The 16,073-nt window shown below is 37.6% G+C and overlaps 1 protein-coding gene across 2 annotated transcripts in view; it reads left to right on the forward strand.

Moving 5' to 3' along the window:
* Window positions 1-16,073, forward strand: part of LOC115422640 (E3 ubiquitin-protein ligase Itchy-like) — a 39,048-nt gene that overhangs the window by 12,642 nt on the left and 10,333 nt on the right. The window contains exons 7-19 of one of the 2 annotated variants that reach the window (XM_030139073.1): window positions 15-196; window positions 1,281-1,283; window positions 1,699-1,942; window positions 4,609-4,704; window positions 5,296-5,470; window positions 7,749-7,818; window positions 8,236-8,320; window positions 8,482-8,610; window positions 9,530-9,602; window positions 11,779-11,850; window positions 14,039-14,127; window positions 14,216-14,375; window positions 14,462-14,595. In XM_030139073.1, coding sequence (XP_029994933.1) covers window positions 15-196; window positions 1,281-1,283; window positions 1,699-1,942; window positions 4,609-4,704; window positions 5,296-5,470; window positions 7,749-7,818; window positions 8,236-8,320; window positions 8,482-8,610; window positions 9,530-9,602; window positions 11,779-11,850; window positions 14,039-14,127; window positions 14,216-14,375; window positions 14,462-14,595 — 1,512 coding nt within the window. The remainder of the gene's footprint in view (window positions 1-14; window positions 197-1,280; window positions 1,284-1,698; window positions 1,943-4,608; window positions 4,705-5,295; window positions 5,471-7,748; window positions 7,819-8,235; window positions 8,321-8,481; window positions 8,611-9,529; window positions 9,603-11,778; window positions 11,851-14,038; window positions 14,128-14,215; window positions 14,376-14,461; window positions 14,596-16,073) is intronic. The other variant, XM_030139074.1, reaches the window with a different exon arrangement.

Genomic DNA, 16,073 nt, shown 5'->3' on the forward strand with positions numbered 1-16,073 from the left:
CTCTGTCCTCGCAGGCGGAGTCGAGACAACTCTCCTGCTGTGGATGGTGTCGAGCATAGGTCTTCACCCGGTGGTCGGAGGTTGACGAACAACACAGGGTCTCCCTCAATTTCATCAGGGAGCTCACGGCCGCTGAGACCACCAAGACCCTCCAGACCTCCTCCCCCAACCCCACGAAGACCCACATCTTCACCAGGTCAGATGTGGATTCATTTTTTCATTTCTTTTTTTTTTTTTTTTTTTTTCATTTAATTTATCTATTTAGACAGGGACAATGCACAATATACATTAACCTTAAAAAGGACAGATGTAGTGTGCCAGGTTCTAGCACTAGTGCTAATTTCCACCTGTAGTCCCTCGACAGGCTGATGTTATCATTAAAAAAACAGACATTAATAAAAACTAAAACATTTAAAAAACAGTTAAAAATGCATGTTTTTAACTCCATTTGTATAAAATATTCATTCACATCTAGGGATGTAACGATATGAAAAGCTCATATCACGCTTATTGTCACCAAAATTATCATGGTCATCATTATTATCGCGGTATTGTTGAAATTGTGCTCAAAATGTTCAAAAAGTACTTATACACACACTGAAAGAATTTAACCAAGTTATATTTTGGAAAAAAAACCACAACAAAAAAAAACAAATAAAATAATTGGCACGATGCACTTTCTGTTGGCAGAAATATTCAAGTATTAACCCTTAGTGGTCTGAGCCTATTTTTTCTGGTTTTCAGTACATTTGATTTTGCCTTTATATACAATATAAAGACTTTTTTTTTTTTTTTTTACCCATGTTTGGTATCTTTTTTTTCAGCACAACTTCATTTATATCAAACTGCCTATTATTTTTTTCAATTTAACCTTGTATAAAAACATAAAAGGCCAGAAAACCCAAAAAATATATAAAATCCGATTTGAAAAATGTATATAATTTATTGCATAAATAACACACAGATGCTTAACGAACCTTTTCAAAGACTTTAAAAGGGAATATTGGTTTCAAATATTAGGTATATGCAATTAAAATTGTAATAAATTAAAACTATACTCAAATAGTTAACATAAAAGCAGATCTTTACATAGGCGTTTTCTCCAGAAAAGTGCGGTAATCAAACACAGTTATCATGATAATTCGAATTTAAATGGTAGTACTAACCATTGGCAATTTTACCGCGGGTTATCGTTATACCGGTAATCGTTACATCCCTATTCACATCCAACCATTCACTCTTATGTCCCACCGCAGTCTGTCACACACACACACTCGGAGCATGTTTACATTACATTACATTATGGCTACAGGTTTGGTTTGACAGTAGCTGGTTTTTCACCATGCGGAATGTGTGATAGTTTGTAATTGTTAATAGTTCTGTTGGTAATGTGTTCCACTGTCGCATGGCCACACATGAGAATGCTGAATTTGCAAATGCAGTTTTGTGTCTCGGAATCCTGCACTTGCTCCATGCTGTTGATTGGGTATTTCGAGATGATTTTCTAGAACTCAAAGAAATAAACCTTTTCCTTCTACTGGGTTTATGTCCCTTTACGGCTCTACCCAACTTAGAATTTGTCAGTCGAATTAGAAATGGCTGTTCATTATAAATCTTCAGCAAGTAGCAATGAATTTCAGTCACAAAATTAATAAACATGAGCGTTAGTGATTAATTTTACCTTTTTAAATGTCCCAGCATCCACCAACGGCTCTGCACCAGCTGAAGGCAGTAACGGTCACTCAGGCTCTGACACGCCGGTACGAACCGCTGCCTCCGGAGCCTCTACAGCCCCTGATTCCAGTCCATCAGCGGGGCCAGATCGGAACTCCCCAGCAGCCTCTGGATGTGGAGCCACAGCAACCAGACAACCAACCAGCAGTGTCACACCTGCTGTGAACCCCCGAGTCCCCTCAGTCAACGCCGGACCACTGCCGCCCGGGTAAGCTCAATTCAGAATTTAACTCATACTGTTGTCTTGAAAGGGTGGTATAATAGTACCCTGCCAAAATTCAGGTCAATATTTGTGTTGAACACTGGCAGGATTATCGTTGTCCCTCCTTCCTCTGCTTTCTATATAAGAGTAAAACAATGACCAGTAGTTACACCTTGAATATGGCGAGTTTTGACAAATACACATTCGTTATGTGCTGTTTTATGTTGTAGAGCTTTAGTTTTTATAGATATAGATTTATAGGTATATACAGGGTGGGTGAAAAGTAACTAGGCATTAAAAATTGGTAATAAAATCCATATTCCTATTACAAATTTATTGAAACATTACTACATGGGAAAATGCACGTAAATTTTCATATTTTAACATAAGCACTGGTGGCGTCAACCAGTCTCCTCAAACGGCCAGGGATGGAATGAACAACCTTCTGAAGGACATCGTCTGGGATATCACTGAGAACCTCCTGAATCTGTGAAATAAGAAAAAAGACAATAAGACAATAAGAAATCCCCATTAGTGTTGTCTGTTTAAAAATATTTTCGTCATGACTTCAGTGATACTAAAAATTCTATAAGCAGTTTCTAACACCTAGTTACTTTTCACCCACCCTGTAGCTACACCTGGAATTCTGTTCATCTTTCCATTTGTCTGAGATTTTTGTCCAACCCATTTCTCTGACACTGTTCACCCGATTATTTTCAAATTTGACACACATTCTTTACCATTAGGAGAGGTGCAGTGCATAGTCTGATGACTGAATTTTGTTTTTGACTTATATATGACAAGTGAAATACCTTTATTGCAGGGGTATTTTATACATAGATTTTGAAAAAACACCATTTTCAACATTATTCATACTCTAGGTCTACTTAGTCCAGTGTCTTTTTTAAAAGTCAATAGATTAGCCTTGGTTTTTGATGGCGCCTCAAGATGTTTACTGTAAGTGTTCCTGTTGTAGTGTGAATAATTTTGAGCACAACTGTAGATACATTATTAAATGCTGGACATAGACGATGCCGTTCTTTAAAACCAAAATGACTTGAACTTGATAAGTTTCAGTTATCTGAAGGCTGGGTTTTGGTAGGGATATAGTGGTTGTGAAATTCTTGCCCCATAGCAATAAACACTGATACTGATGTCAGGGTTTCTGCGGGTCATTAAAAAGCATTAAAAGTCATTAAATAGATTTTTTGAAAATTAAGGCCTTAAATGGCATTAAAAAGTATTAAATTCGATGTCCAGCGGCATTAAAAAATTAAATGCACTTGATGGACAAAAGCATTGTTATTCACGATTTATTTTGATTTTATAAACATTTAATAATTTTGATTGGAAGTATAGTGTGATGATTGACAGGTGGAACCCTTTAATTGTCTGTTGTTTATGGCCGATACACGAAATCACAACACCAGATGCTTGGAATGCAGCATGCTGTGAGTGTGCTCATGTTGTGGCAACAGAGTGGTGGGAATATTAGTAAATGTCGGGAAAATGCAAGTTTCAGCAGAAGTGATTAGAGGAGGAACTATTCAGAAGCTGGTTAAAGCCTGTCAACGGTAAACTGTCATAAAACTATATATAAAACTGTATCTGCAGTTGGTTATGAGCATTAAATTTGTTTAAAGTGGCATTAAAAGGCATTAAATTAGATTTGCTGATACCTGCAGAAACCCTGTGATGTTCTTTTCTCTTTGTTTAATTTATTTTTGTTGTTATTTTTCTCACCTTTGTCTACAGATCCTTATTATATATTTTAAAAAATTCCCTACTTGAACTGTTTTTGCCTTCAGTTTTTTCAGATTGATTGTCTTTGATTGAGGACAAATTCAATCATACAAAAGTTACATTCTCATATTTTATTTCAGACTACAGCAAAAGCCCAATTGTGCCTGAGCTTTAGAAATACTCAGGGTGAAAAAGCACTGACTGCACTATGTAATCAGTAACAAAAGCTTCAGGCTTGAAAAGCTGTTTGACTCAGAAAACATCCGTGACGCCATCATATGGCTGAGAAATGTGGTTAAACCAGTAAAACTGCCCGACTCGTCACAAGTCAGCTGCCACAAATGGGTGTTAGGTGTTAAATATTACAGATCTATCACAAAAATTCAACTGTTAAATTTGGCAGCACTGATTATTACTAATATAACACTGATATTATTACTAATGCTAAAATAAATGACTTAAGGAATGACATATTGTGTCAAAATTTTTACAGATCATCAGATCATTAAATGTTTGTATATTCATGTTTACTGTATATTTGTTTTTCCAAATTTGGAAACTGAGATTTCCATGAAAATGAAAGAGAACAGATCAGAGTTCTTCACACCTGAGCTGATGTGTCAGACATGTACAGCAGATACCACCTGACGGTTCATTACCTGTACTCATGTTGTGTAACGCTGTCTTATCACCACTTTCCCCTTCTTCTTTTCTCTCTTTGGTTTTATTCAGACTCTTGTTCTATAATTGCTTTATTTTAGAGTTGATAAGGCATCATCATCATCATCATGGCTGTTACTTTGTCTCTTTGCTGCATCTGTAGAAGGATGACTCATGTCTTAATAGCTCACATAAATGTCTAAATGACCAGGCTGGAGTCCTGAACCATTACTTCATGTCACCTCTTTTATTATCACTGTCTTATCTAGTTGGGAGCAAAGGGTGGACCTGAATGGCAGGGTGTATTTTGTTGATCATGTGGAGAAGAGAACAACGTGGGAACGCCCTGAACCACTTCCCCCGGGGTAAAAAAAAAAAAAAAAAACCTTCCTTTTGATCTTCTTTTCTCAGATAATGTTGTCTTGAAGTTTTAGAATCTCCTAATCTCTTTTTAGATCAGACAGACACATTAGGGGTTCATGTCTAGCTCTATATGGACTGTTAAACCTGCTAATCTTTTTTTAACTGGGGTGCCCCATAAGACGTAAGCCTCACAATGTTTTGCATAATTAAACCCGTGTTGATATCGTAATCTTTCATAGTATTTGTTTTTCATTCTGACCAGAAATTGATTTTTTTTTTTCTCTACCCCAGCTGACTGTAAACGGTGAATATGTGAATATTTAAAGAATTCTTGTAAAACTGGAATAAAACTGTTAAATCATACACAGCTTAATTAGAAAATACTCCACTCAGAAAAAAGATTTTAGACAATCCAACCAGAATATACGTTCACAGTACACCTCTTATAATCAGAATAATGGTGAAATATTAGTGTGCATGTGAACGTGGTGACAGTGCAGTGGGCTGATGGGTATTTCTGGTGAATTCATTTGTCCCCAAATATGTTAAAGTGTCCTTTTCCTCTTGTTTCCCTGTGTATCCTCTGACCATAGCTGGGAGCGTCGAGTCGACCCAATGGGCCGAGTCTACTTTGTTGACCACATGTCGCGAACCACTACATGGCAGCGTCCCACGATGGAGACAATGCGCAACTATGAACAGTGGCAGCACCAGCGCAGTCAGCTGCAGGGTGCCATGCAACAGTTCAACCAAAGGTTCATAATCGGGGTGAGACTTCCTCTTTATTTTGTCTTATCTATAAAGACCTTTACACACGGGCTTTTTGAGGATATCTAAATTATCATAGTAACAAGTACAATGAAATTAAAAGTTCCATCCAATCTGTGCATCAATTATGTAGATAATTGATGCATTGATATGTAATTGACTGTAAAAACACCAACACAAATAAAAGCAGATAAAATAAATAGGGAAACAGCTCAATTAAATGGGTACAAAACAAGCAGAAACCATTCACTCATACAGAAGCATACATTCTATCGTTTCCTTAATCCTATAAAACATATTCCACATCAGATGTTTTTTCCTGCATTGAGTGGTGACAGCTATTGGGTAAAAACTGGTTTTAAATGTTTGTTTTTGTCCGTATTGTTCTATACTGTTTTCCTGATGCCAACACCAGCCACTTTTACACAGAGATCCTGAAAAAAAGGTGAGATTGTGATCCCATTTTTTTCCACCATTGACTGATTTCCACATCCAAGCCAAAAGAGTAACAGAGGTGAGACAGGCTGGACTTTTACACAGCGGACCTGCGTACCAGAGTCATAGGAGTGGTGACGCAGCGCAACGTATAGTGCAGTGGTTCCCAACCTTTTTTGAGTCGTGACCCCATTTTTACATCACAAATTTTTGGCGACCCCAGACATTCAAAACAGAGACATTTTTTCTGATAATGTAATAGTTTGCTGTACTATGTTGCAAATAAACGTTAATTTTAGAGGACATTTAGTCTATATAATGTATATTATTATGTACGGAGGCAGAAAAGCCAGGTGTAGATTACTGCACAAAGTGAGAATTTAATTTTCCTTGGTCAGGATATGTACAGTCAGTCCATCTTGGATTTACAAGGCTGATAATTAATACTGAACAAACAAGAACTCAAACTATGAATTATGAAAGAGCTGCAGCATCTGAAACTGACCACAATGAACATTTGACAGATAAACAGAACCACAGTGCTTCAGTTTCTGCTTCACAGTTTGTCATGTCTTTTATGGATTGTGATTGTCTCTGTCAACTCACCGTATATTTTTTGTAAGTAAGTTTTTTTATCAATTATTAGAAATTTCAGGCGACCCCATTTGAATTCCAGCCCCAAGGTTGAAAAACACTGGTCTAGTGTGATGTATAACAGCGTCAGAAATACCCCGAGCATAACGGTGTTGCTAGCCTCTCCAGAATCTTTCACCGTTCCACAAATGTTTGCATTGATAGAGTCCTCCGCCCGAAGTGACAACAGCTCAGGGATCTCAGCGTCTCCCAGGTTCGACATCTTTCTGTTTGTGTTGATATGTTTGTTTACTGTACACGGCCCGTGCTGATTTTTAAATCCCCCAGGTGCTGGGGTCACACACACAATACGTCATCAAAACATCACACCTTGGTTGTGGAACGAGAGGTGTTCTTTTTACATAGTGTTCCAGAATCATGATTCCACCTTTTTATCACAGCCCTGTTACTACCTCCAGAGGCATTATAGAGCTGTGACAGAGGTGGGACCAAATGATCCACCATTTTGTTTACACAGACGTCGTTCTGGAATAAAGGTGAAATATTCCCATAACAGAAGTGCTGTGTAGAAGGGGCTAATGTGTGACCAGGATGTGGATTGTCCTTTATAATGTTCTGTGCTTTTCCCCTCTATGACTTCTTCATCCATCATGATGATTTTTCAAAACCTTGATATAATATAATATAATATAATATAATATAATATAATATAATATAATATAATTCTTCCAAAAGCCAATCATTAGTTGTCCTGTGTCGCCAACAACAATTTACCTGGACCTGCTGTTTTCTTGCCACAGTGTTTGGTATGAAATACACAAATAATAAATATAATTGAAGTAAGATGTACGGTGCTGCATCATCAGCTACACCGTTTGGACAGTGAGGAGTTTATGTAACAGGAAAATCATATGAATCACATTCAGTTTACAAAGTGTGTGTTTTTACTGGTCCACTGGACATAAACCCAGAAGATTCAGATGACGCTCCGCATACTATTGAGTTCATTCCTGTTTCTGTTGAGCAGTACGGCAAGAATATACTACAACTTTTTATCAAATATGTGTCACAGCTGCTGAAAACTTGGGTTGCCCCCAGTGTGAATAGTTTTCATTCTAAATAATTGTGGTCGGCTATTTTTCATGTCAGTGTTGTGTATTTGTGATGCCCTTGCCTGGTGTGTAGAGGCCTTATTAGTGCTCGTATTGGTAACCCCATTGTGTAATCTGATTACTTGTCTGTCATTTAGGCACAAGACCAGGTGACAGCTGCTCAGAATAAGGAGTTTGATCCACTCGGGCCTCTGCCACTCGGATGGGGTACGCTCTTAAAAGCCTTTTCATTCAAATACAACACACTCAGAGACATATATTTAATCTGCAACTTTCTCATACTTTAATAACTTGAATCCACCTGTTCACTAATACTAATGTTTTAAAGACCCATTAATACTATTTCCTTTATCTGAGTAGATGCATATTACTTTTATGTCATGAATTTTACCATTCCTGCTGTCTTTTGCATTATACTTTTGCAGCTGTATAAGTGAACTAGTCATATTATATGATGCAGAATGTTGGTTTTATACACATCTCAAATAATTTTTGTGTTTTGAGACTAAAATATCTCCAAACTAATGACTTTGTTGAGTTGCCTTTTCTTTATAGCCCTGTCGGTAATACAGTCCAGCGTTGTGTAAGTGTGACTATGTGACTCAATGATTCTCCTCTTTTCAGAGAAGAGAACTGACAGCAATGGCAGAGTTTATTTTGTGCATCATCCTACGCGGTCAACGCAGTGGGAGGATCCACGGACACAGGGGTTAGTTTGAGTTCATTGAAATATTCCTCCTTCTAGATAGATGAAAATGTCAATTGCATTTTACTTATTTATGATATGATTTTTTTTCTAAGCTGCTCCTAAAATAATCCATCGGCGAATGATGGTGTTGTTTTTTTTTCGTCTTTCATTTCCTGTGTCAGGTTACTGAATGAGAAGCCACTCCCAGAGGGCTGGGAGATGAGGTTCACCGTGGACGGGATTCCGTACTTTGTTGACCACAACAGGAGAACCACCACCTACATCGACCCTCGAACTGGAAAATCATCCCTGTATGTCCAAATAAAATAAAATAAAACAGAATAGAATAGAATAGAATAGCCTTTATTGTCATTGTGCTACTCCAGTCAGTTCAACAATATTAACAAAATACAGTACTGCAGAAAATCAGAATAGAGAGAATATGTAATTACAAAAACTAAAAATAAGATAAGAAAATTTAATATAAATTTTATAATTTTATAAAGTAACATAAGAATAGAGTGAAGTAGAATAAAACAATAGACAAAATATGAATAGATTCAAATTTACAATATTAACAGTTTGTGACAGTATGTATATCTGAATGATATTAACAGTGTGTATTACCCATGAAAACAGTATTTATGTGTATGTGTCAGTATGTGTACCTATGAACCCAAGTCTATATATAAAAATGTTACATTTATTTTTTGATAAATATTGAATAAATATTGCATTGTTATTTCAGAACAGAAGATTATTGCACATAATTTCACATTTGTAGGGTTACTGCATATTGTAGGAAGGGATTTTTGAGGACAAAAAAAGAAAATCACTTTCTATAATGTGCAATAACCCTACAAATGTGAAATTATGTGCATCAGTCATGCAATAAGTAGGTTAACTTATAAGTGTCCGTGTTAACACACAAGCACAACATCCTCTGGTCCGGCAGGTAGCGATGAGTCACAGCCTTTAAAGTCATCTATTTTTAGAACGTGTGACGTCCGGATCCACATATGACTAATGGACCAATTAGTCTCTCCAGCGTTCATTCTGTCATTCTCACACATATATTAACACTGGCAGTTGACTCATGATATTAACCTGTGAGAGTAATTGTCTGTCTGATTCCTGTGGTGGCAAAACCTGTTCTTATTATTTACACCCTTTTAGACGACTTGTACTTGTTTACAAGACTTATGCTTCTTTTTTCCCCCCTTCTTTCAGTGAAAATGGACCTCAGATCACCTACGTTCGAGACTTTAAAGCCAAAGTGCAGTACTTCAGATTCTGGTGCCAGGTAGGAGCTTTATCAGGTCACCGTCTGCTTATACTGTAGCAAACGTTCCTGTGATTACAATAAACAAGTGGTGCCGGGCACAACAAACCCCGCCCCTCACACGTATTGTAGCTTATGTTTGCATCGATCCAGCTGTTGTCGTCATGTCTATACGTGTGCTGATGTCAGCATAGACATACTAGAGAGCACAGAACAATTTCGGCCATTATAAGTAAATGGGAAGTTTGGACATAAGTAAAAACATCAAATGTTTTGGATTTAACATGAAATATTACATTTTCGGGATGCAAACTCATCCCCATTCGACAAAAATTAATCATTTTAAGATCAATTAGATCACCCAGTGAGATTCATGTGGATCAGGGAAACATTGCCAGAGGGGGTGACTTGAGCCAGAAATTATTTCCAAATAGTCAAAGTAAAGATTAAATTTGCAGTAAAATTAATTTTAGGCTGTGTTCTGTTTCTGGTCCTGTTTCAAAAATCGACTCTAAACCCAGGCTAATGGTTCTATAATGTAAAATGTGAAATTGATGATGCCAATGTTAATCCCTTGAAATCTCTGAATGTGTTTTGCAAGTTTAGTGATATCATTATGTCTTCAGTGCTGCAATCACGAATGCCTTAATATAAAAAAAACTATTAACAGTGCAATGCCAAGTGGGTCTGTAGCATGAAGATAAATGCATTCTTATCAGACTGGGAATAAGTGTGTTCACGGCGGTGTTAATTTTGACAACAATTTTTAATTTAGTTTTAGTCATAGTCTTTAGACAAAAATATGTAGTTTTAGTCATAATTTAGTCATCTAAACTATTTTTGTTTGTCAACTAAATATTAAAATTTACTCTACTAAATCGATTGTAGATTTAGTTGATTAAATTCTTATGTAATGATATAAAGGGTATCTGAGGTCATAATTTTGACTTGGATTAAATGAAACTTCTAGGTATTATAGAATGGCATTAAGGTTTGAATGTACAGTACACATACATTTCACTGATGTTCTTTCAAACAAACATATCTTTATTTGCCACAGGTTTCATTAAAGGGCATCTGAATCACAATAGAAAAACAATGAAAAGTAGAATCCTACTGTCCCTGGCTAAGATGTGCATTAATCATAACAAACTACACATGGCATTCTCCATGAAATTGAAGATTGGAAAAGCAGCAGTGCCCTTGGTTTAAAATATTCCAATTTAACTATAAATAGTGCTCACCTGAAACTGCTTCAATGGCTAAAACTGTCAACAACTTTTCAAAAGATGTCCCATATAATGCCACCAGGGACTTGAACCTGATATTGAGAAAAACAGAATAGAATTGAAAACACATTTCTAAGCCTTGACAACAGCAGTAATTACCACTGAATAATACTGGTACTAACGGCACTACATAGTTCACAATCCGTCTTGTTGGTTTTAATATCAAGAGTAAAATGTTCCCATATATTTGGTCTTCTCTTTCTCCGAAACGACAACATTTTTCGGTTCCCATGTGCAGCTTTACTGTCTCGACAGTGGTTAGATCAAAACAAATGTAAGCACCTTCCGCATCGCTCATAAACTTGAGCTCTCTTCAACCTGCCTTCCAGTTGGGTCTTGTTCTCAAGTCATCCCGCCTCTTCCTCCTATCGAGTGGATGTCTGGATCTTGTCTCTGGCCCACCTATTTGTCTCGTTTTTAATTCGTTGACGAAGGTGTCACTGCATTTAGTCAGTCTTTTTGCTCTCATGAATTACTTTTTGTTCATAAATTGTCTCATTTTCATCAGAAAAAATATATGTCATTGATAAAGACTATAACAAAAATTTTTCGTTAACAAAATTAACACAGGTTCACGAGTTAAAATGTTATTCTAAAATTAGGTGATGACCCCTTTACATCTAAAGCATCATAAAAAGCCATTGTTAAAAATTTTACTGTCTTCCTTCTCATTGAAACACTTAAATAATAGTAATAATAGTTTTGGGTTTACATTGGCCACATTGAATAAAAAACATATCTGAGCAATTAATCCAAATTGAGTCCTAAGGTTTGCTGTGTGAACTTCATTTTCCAAATGTACTGGATGTCAGACGTTTCACTGCCTTAAGATCTTAAATGAATCCTGATTTGTAACAAGTGAAAGACGTGTGACAACTAATGCCACTGACATTTTCCCTCTTCCCCAGCAACTGTCAATGTCTCAACACATCAAGATCACTGTGAACAGAAAAACCCTGTTCGAGGACTCCTTCCAGCAGGTAAAGTGATCCTCCTCTTTGAGCCCATTTACCTTTTGTCCGCTGTTCACATAATGACCTTTCCTCCTCTAAGCCGATGTGTCCATGCCCGTGGGCTTTCTCCTGGAGATTCAAATCAGTACATGTTCCTCCTGTGGGTTCCTTTGGGCTTTTAATGGTTTAAATAGGTCTTCAGGATGCACACCTATGTTTGTCCATACTGCCCATATGCACTATGGACATATATGCTTGTTTGGAAATTTTATGCCTTTAATTACTAAGTAAAGTAATACATTTCCAGGTCTGGATAAGTATGCATAACAGACAATAGAGTACAGATAAATATGTGTTTCTAGGCCCATGGTACTTCTCTATATTTACCCATTCACACGTACAATCAAGTACATGCACATGAATCTGAACACAACTTTGATGTACATTTGTATTATGTAAATGTTTAATCATGAATGCAGAGTTGTAGGCATGCATATATACAAAAACTGAACCAATATACACAAATACTATACATAAATTTGCAAAAAATCAAAAGACAAATTGTCCCATAGTATATCATTTTAAGTAAAATCTCTCTGAGTACTGTCTGATTTTTCTAAAAAAATATTTCCAAGGACAAGTTATGTATAATGTAGTTATTTTCCCCATATTACAAAATGCACATTTCAGAGAATTGTTAACTTTCCATTTGATTGTGCTGTGTCATGAAGACACAAAAACTATTTTCCCAACGTCCCACACCCAATAAATAAGGACAATATGGGTTGGGTTTTTTTCATCTTAAACAAACAGAAACAGTTCCAGGTAGACTTAGGCTTCTCTTAAAGAGTGAACACCAGACAAACAAGTAGTCTAGGTCTGAACTCACTGCTGGGCTTGTTTATCCAGGCATCTCAAAATTACTCCTTGTGATAATGATTAAAGAAAGTATTATTAATAACACTCCTTCACACACTTCCATCTATGTAACCTCATGACTAATAGTTTCATATCCCTAACTATATGTTATTGTTTGAAACAATACTGAAAAAGCATGTTTTTTTTAATATAAAAACAACCTTGGAACTTTGAGACTGCTCGTATTGAGGCCAAATAGGCAAAGTTATTTGATTGTAGTGTTTCTATACTGTAGGGATGTAATGCTATGGAAACTTCATATCACCGTTATTGTGACCAAAATTCTCATGGTTATCATTATCATTGGGGTATTGTTGAAATATGCTCAAAATGTTCTAAAAGTACTTATACACACACTGAAATAATTAAACCAAGTTTTATTTGGAAAAAAAAACAAAAAAACAACAAATAAAATAACACACACAATGTACTTTCTGTTAGCAGAAACATTAAAATATTAACAAGTAAACATCAAACATACAAATGTGCATTAAAGATGACACCTTATGGCCATAAGAGGTAACTGCACTTTGTGCAAATTGTAGCTAAGAACCAGGATAATTTTCTTTCCATTCAGCGCTCCAGACTAGATCTAGTCTTACAGATTTAAGGACTGGTACAGAAAGAACACTTTCACTGTTTCGTGGACCTCTTCTAGAAATCAAATGAGCATATAAAAGCAACACTATCATTTTTAACAATGTAATGTGGCAGAAACATTATCCACATTAAACCTTTTAGTGGGCGAAAAATCTCCCTAGTGCTATATGTGCAGGGGCCTTCTACCATGTTTTCAGAGGCCGAACATTACAAACTGTGCATGTGCCTGGAGTGGTGCTGCTTCTCCAGGAAATGAGCAGTCAGTATCACCGTGAGTTTTTCATAGTGCTGTAATTAAACCCAGTTTTAATGTCAGTTAGAATTTGAAACAGTAATACTAACTGTTGGGAATTTTACCATGGTTTTTCATTATACCGGTAATCGTTACATCCCTACTATACTGTAGACCAGGGGTCACCAACCCTGGTCCTCCAGAGCCACTATCCTGCATGTTTTAGATGTATCCGTCTTCCAACACACCTGATTCAAATAATAAGCCTATCATCCAGCCCCGTAGAAGCCTGATAATGACCATCAGGTGAGCTGGAAGAGGGAAACATCTAAAACATGCAGGACAGAAGCTCTGGAGGACCAGGGTTGGTGACCCCTGCTGTAGATTCAAAACCTGTTGGAGATGTACTATTTACTGTTGTGTCATTACTCTCCCAGTCTGTCAACATACTCTCTGTTTTGATAGATAATGAGCTTTAATGCTCAGGATCTGCGAAGGAGACTATGGATCATCTTCCCTGGAGAAGAAGGCCTTGACTACGGAGGTGTAGCCAGGCAAGTTCCCAGAAAAAAGGAGCTGAAGAGAAATAATTAACTATCTGGTGTCTGGTGTCATGGTTATGTCTCCCCGTGTCTCCTTTAGAGAGTGGTTCTTCCTGTTGTCCCATGAGGTTCTGAATCCCATGTACTGCCTGTTCGAATACGCTGGTAAAGATAACTACTGTCTCCAGATCAACCCCGCATCCTACATCAACCCCGACCACCTTAAGTATTTCAAGTTCATTGGCCGCTTCATAGCCATGGTTAGTGTTTGTGTCATGGGTCACACTGATGATGGATGCACTGAGAATCAAATATGGATTTAGCAGCGTGTGTTTGTGTCTCTCAGGCTCTTTTCCACGGGAAGTTCATCGACACAGGTTTCTCGTTACCGTTTTATAAGAGAATCCTGAACAAGCCGCTGGCCCTCAAAGACCTGGAATCAATAGATCCTGAGTTCTACAACTCTCTCATGTGGATCAAGTGAGTACTAATGTAGAAATTTTAAAGAAACAGTTTGACAGTGGGGGTTCGGCAAAGTACTGAACATTTCATGGCACCCACATACTTAGATACGATTGAGTATTATTTGTTACAAGAGATGGACAAATACTATTCCAGAATTGCTGGGAGGTAGTGGATGGTTATTCAGACATTAAAGGTGGCGTATGTAGGAATGTGGCCAAAACTGGTACTGCAGTCACATTCAAAATACTGTAGAGCATGGTATCCTCTCCGCCTCACCCCAGTCTAGGGGTTGCCAGATCCAACATGAGCGTCTACTACTAGCATTTCCACTGATCCTTGCCACCACACCATAAATTTCATACAAAAAAATCATGACCAGACTTATTTTACATAAGTATAATATATAGTAGAACAGCACAAACGTCCTGCCCACTTAAATGAAAGTTTGAGAAGATTCAGGAGATAGGGAAAAGGGAAATGAGCCTAAGTTTAACTTTTACTACAAGTGGCACAGATCACTACCCCCCCACCACCACCACCCGAACCACAGACACCAAACTACCGAACCCCCCCCGAACAAAGGCTACTGACTCTGTGATTGGCAGACAGGTGATGGGTGGAGCCTCAGACCAAAACACACAATGTCAACATAAACATCATTTTGGGGCTGACACTGAGCTTTTCAAATGCACATATTCTGGCTGAACTACTACTGTCAGTGATATCAGTATTTGAAATGAACAGGATTCCTTAATGTCTGGTGACAGTCAAGGCTAGGGATGGGAATCAAGATCCGGTTCTTTTTGAGAACTGGTTCCCAGTAGCTTGATTCCTTGGAATCGTTTGCTTGCTTGCTTAACGATTCTGCTTGTCGATTCCGCCTTTGTTGTGCATGCGTGATGACGTCACACGTACGCTGCATTGTTTTGATCAGAACGTAGCCAACATGGCGTTTAGGCAGAAACGGTCTAGACAGACAACACCAGGTCCACTGGAACACTGTCAAAGCTTCCATGTCTTCAAAAGGGTGGAATCCCTCCAATATCCTCGAACATTTGTCCACAGCATGTGAATCATTTACAGGAATGTCACGTATTTGATACTCTACTTAGCGGTGCTTGTGAATGTAGCGGCAGAGTGAACACCGGGCCGGTTCTGCTGTGGGCAACAAACGTCGTAACTCCTCAAATACAAGTTTCTGAAGGTAAGAAGGGAAAGGAAATGAGGTTCACAACAATGGGAGACAAACCGACCCAAGTCGAACCGGTTCCACATAGTAGAAATGTGGCAATAGAGGAATTAGTAAAGAGTCTTTAGTTTCACTTTCACTGTACCCCCCCCCCCCCCCCCAACCGGCCCAGCGTCATTTGTTATTATTGTTTGTACATACTGTATATGTTATATCTTCTGTGCAGAGATGGAAATATAAGACACAGTTAATGCTAACACACCTGTTTGTACTTTTTTATTCCCTCACCCAATGAGAATCGATA

This window comes from Sphaeramia orbicularis, chromosome 7 (genome assembly GCF_902148855.1).
Source record: "Sphaeramia orbicularis chromosome 7, fSphaOr1.1, whole genome shotgun sequence".
Classification (NCBI taxonomy): Eukaryota; Metazoa; Chordata; class Actinopteri; order Kurtiformes; family Apogonidae; genus Sphaeramia; species Sphaeramia orbicularis.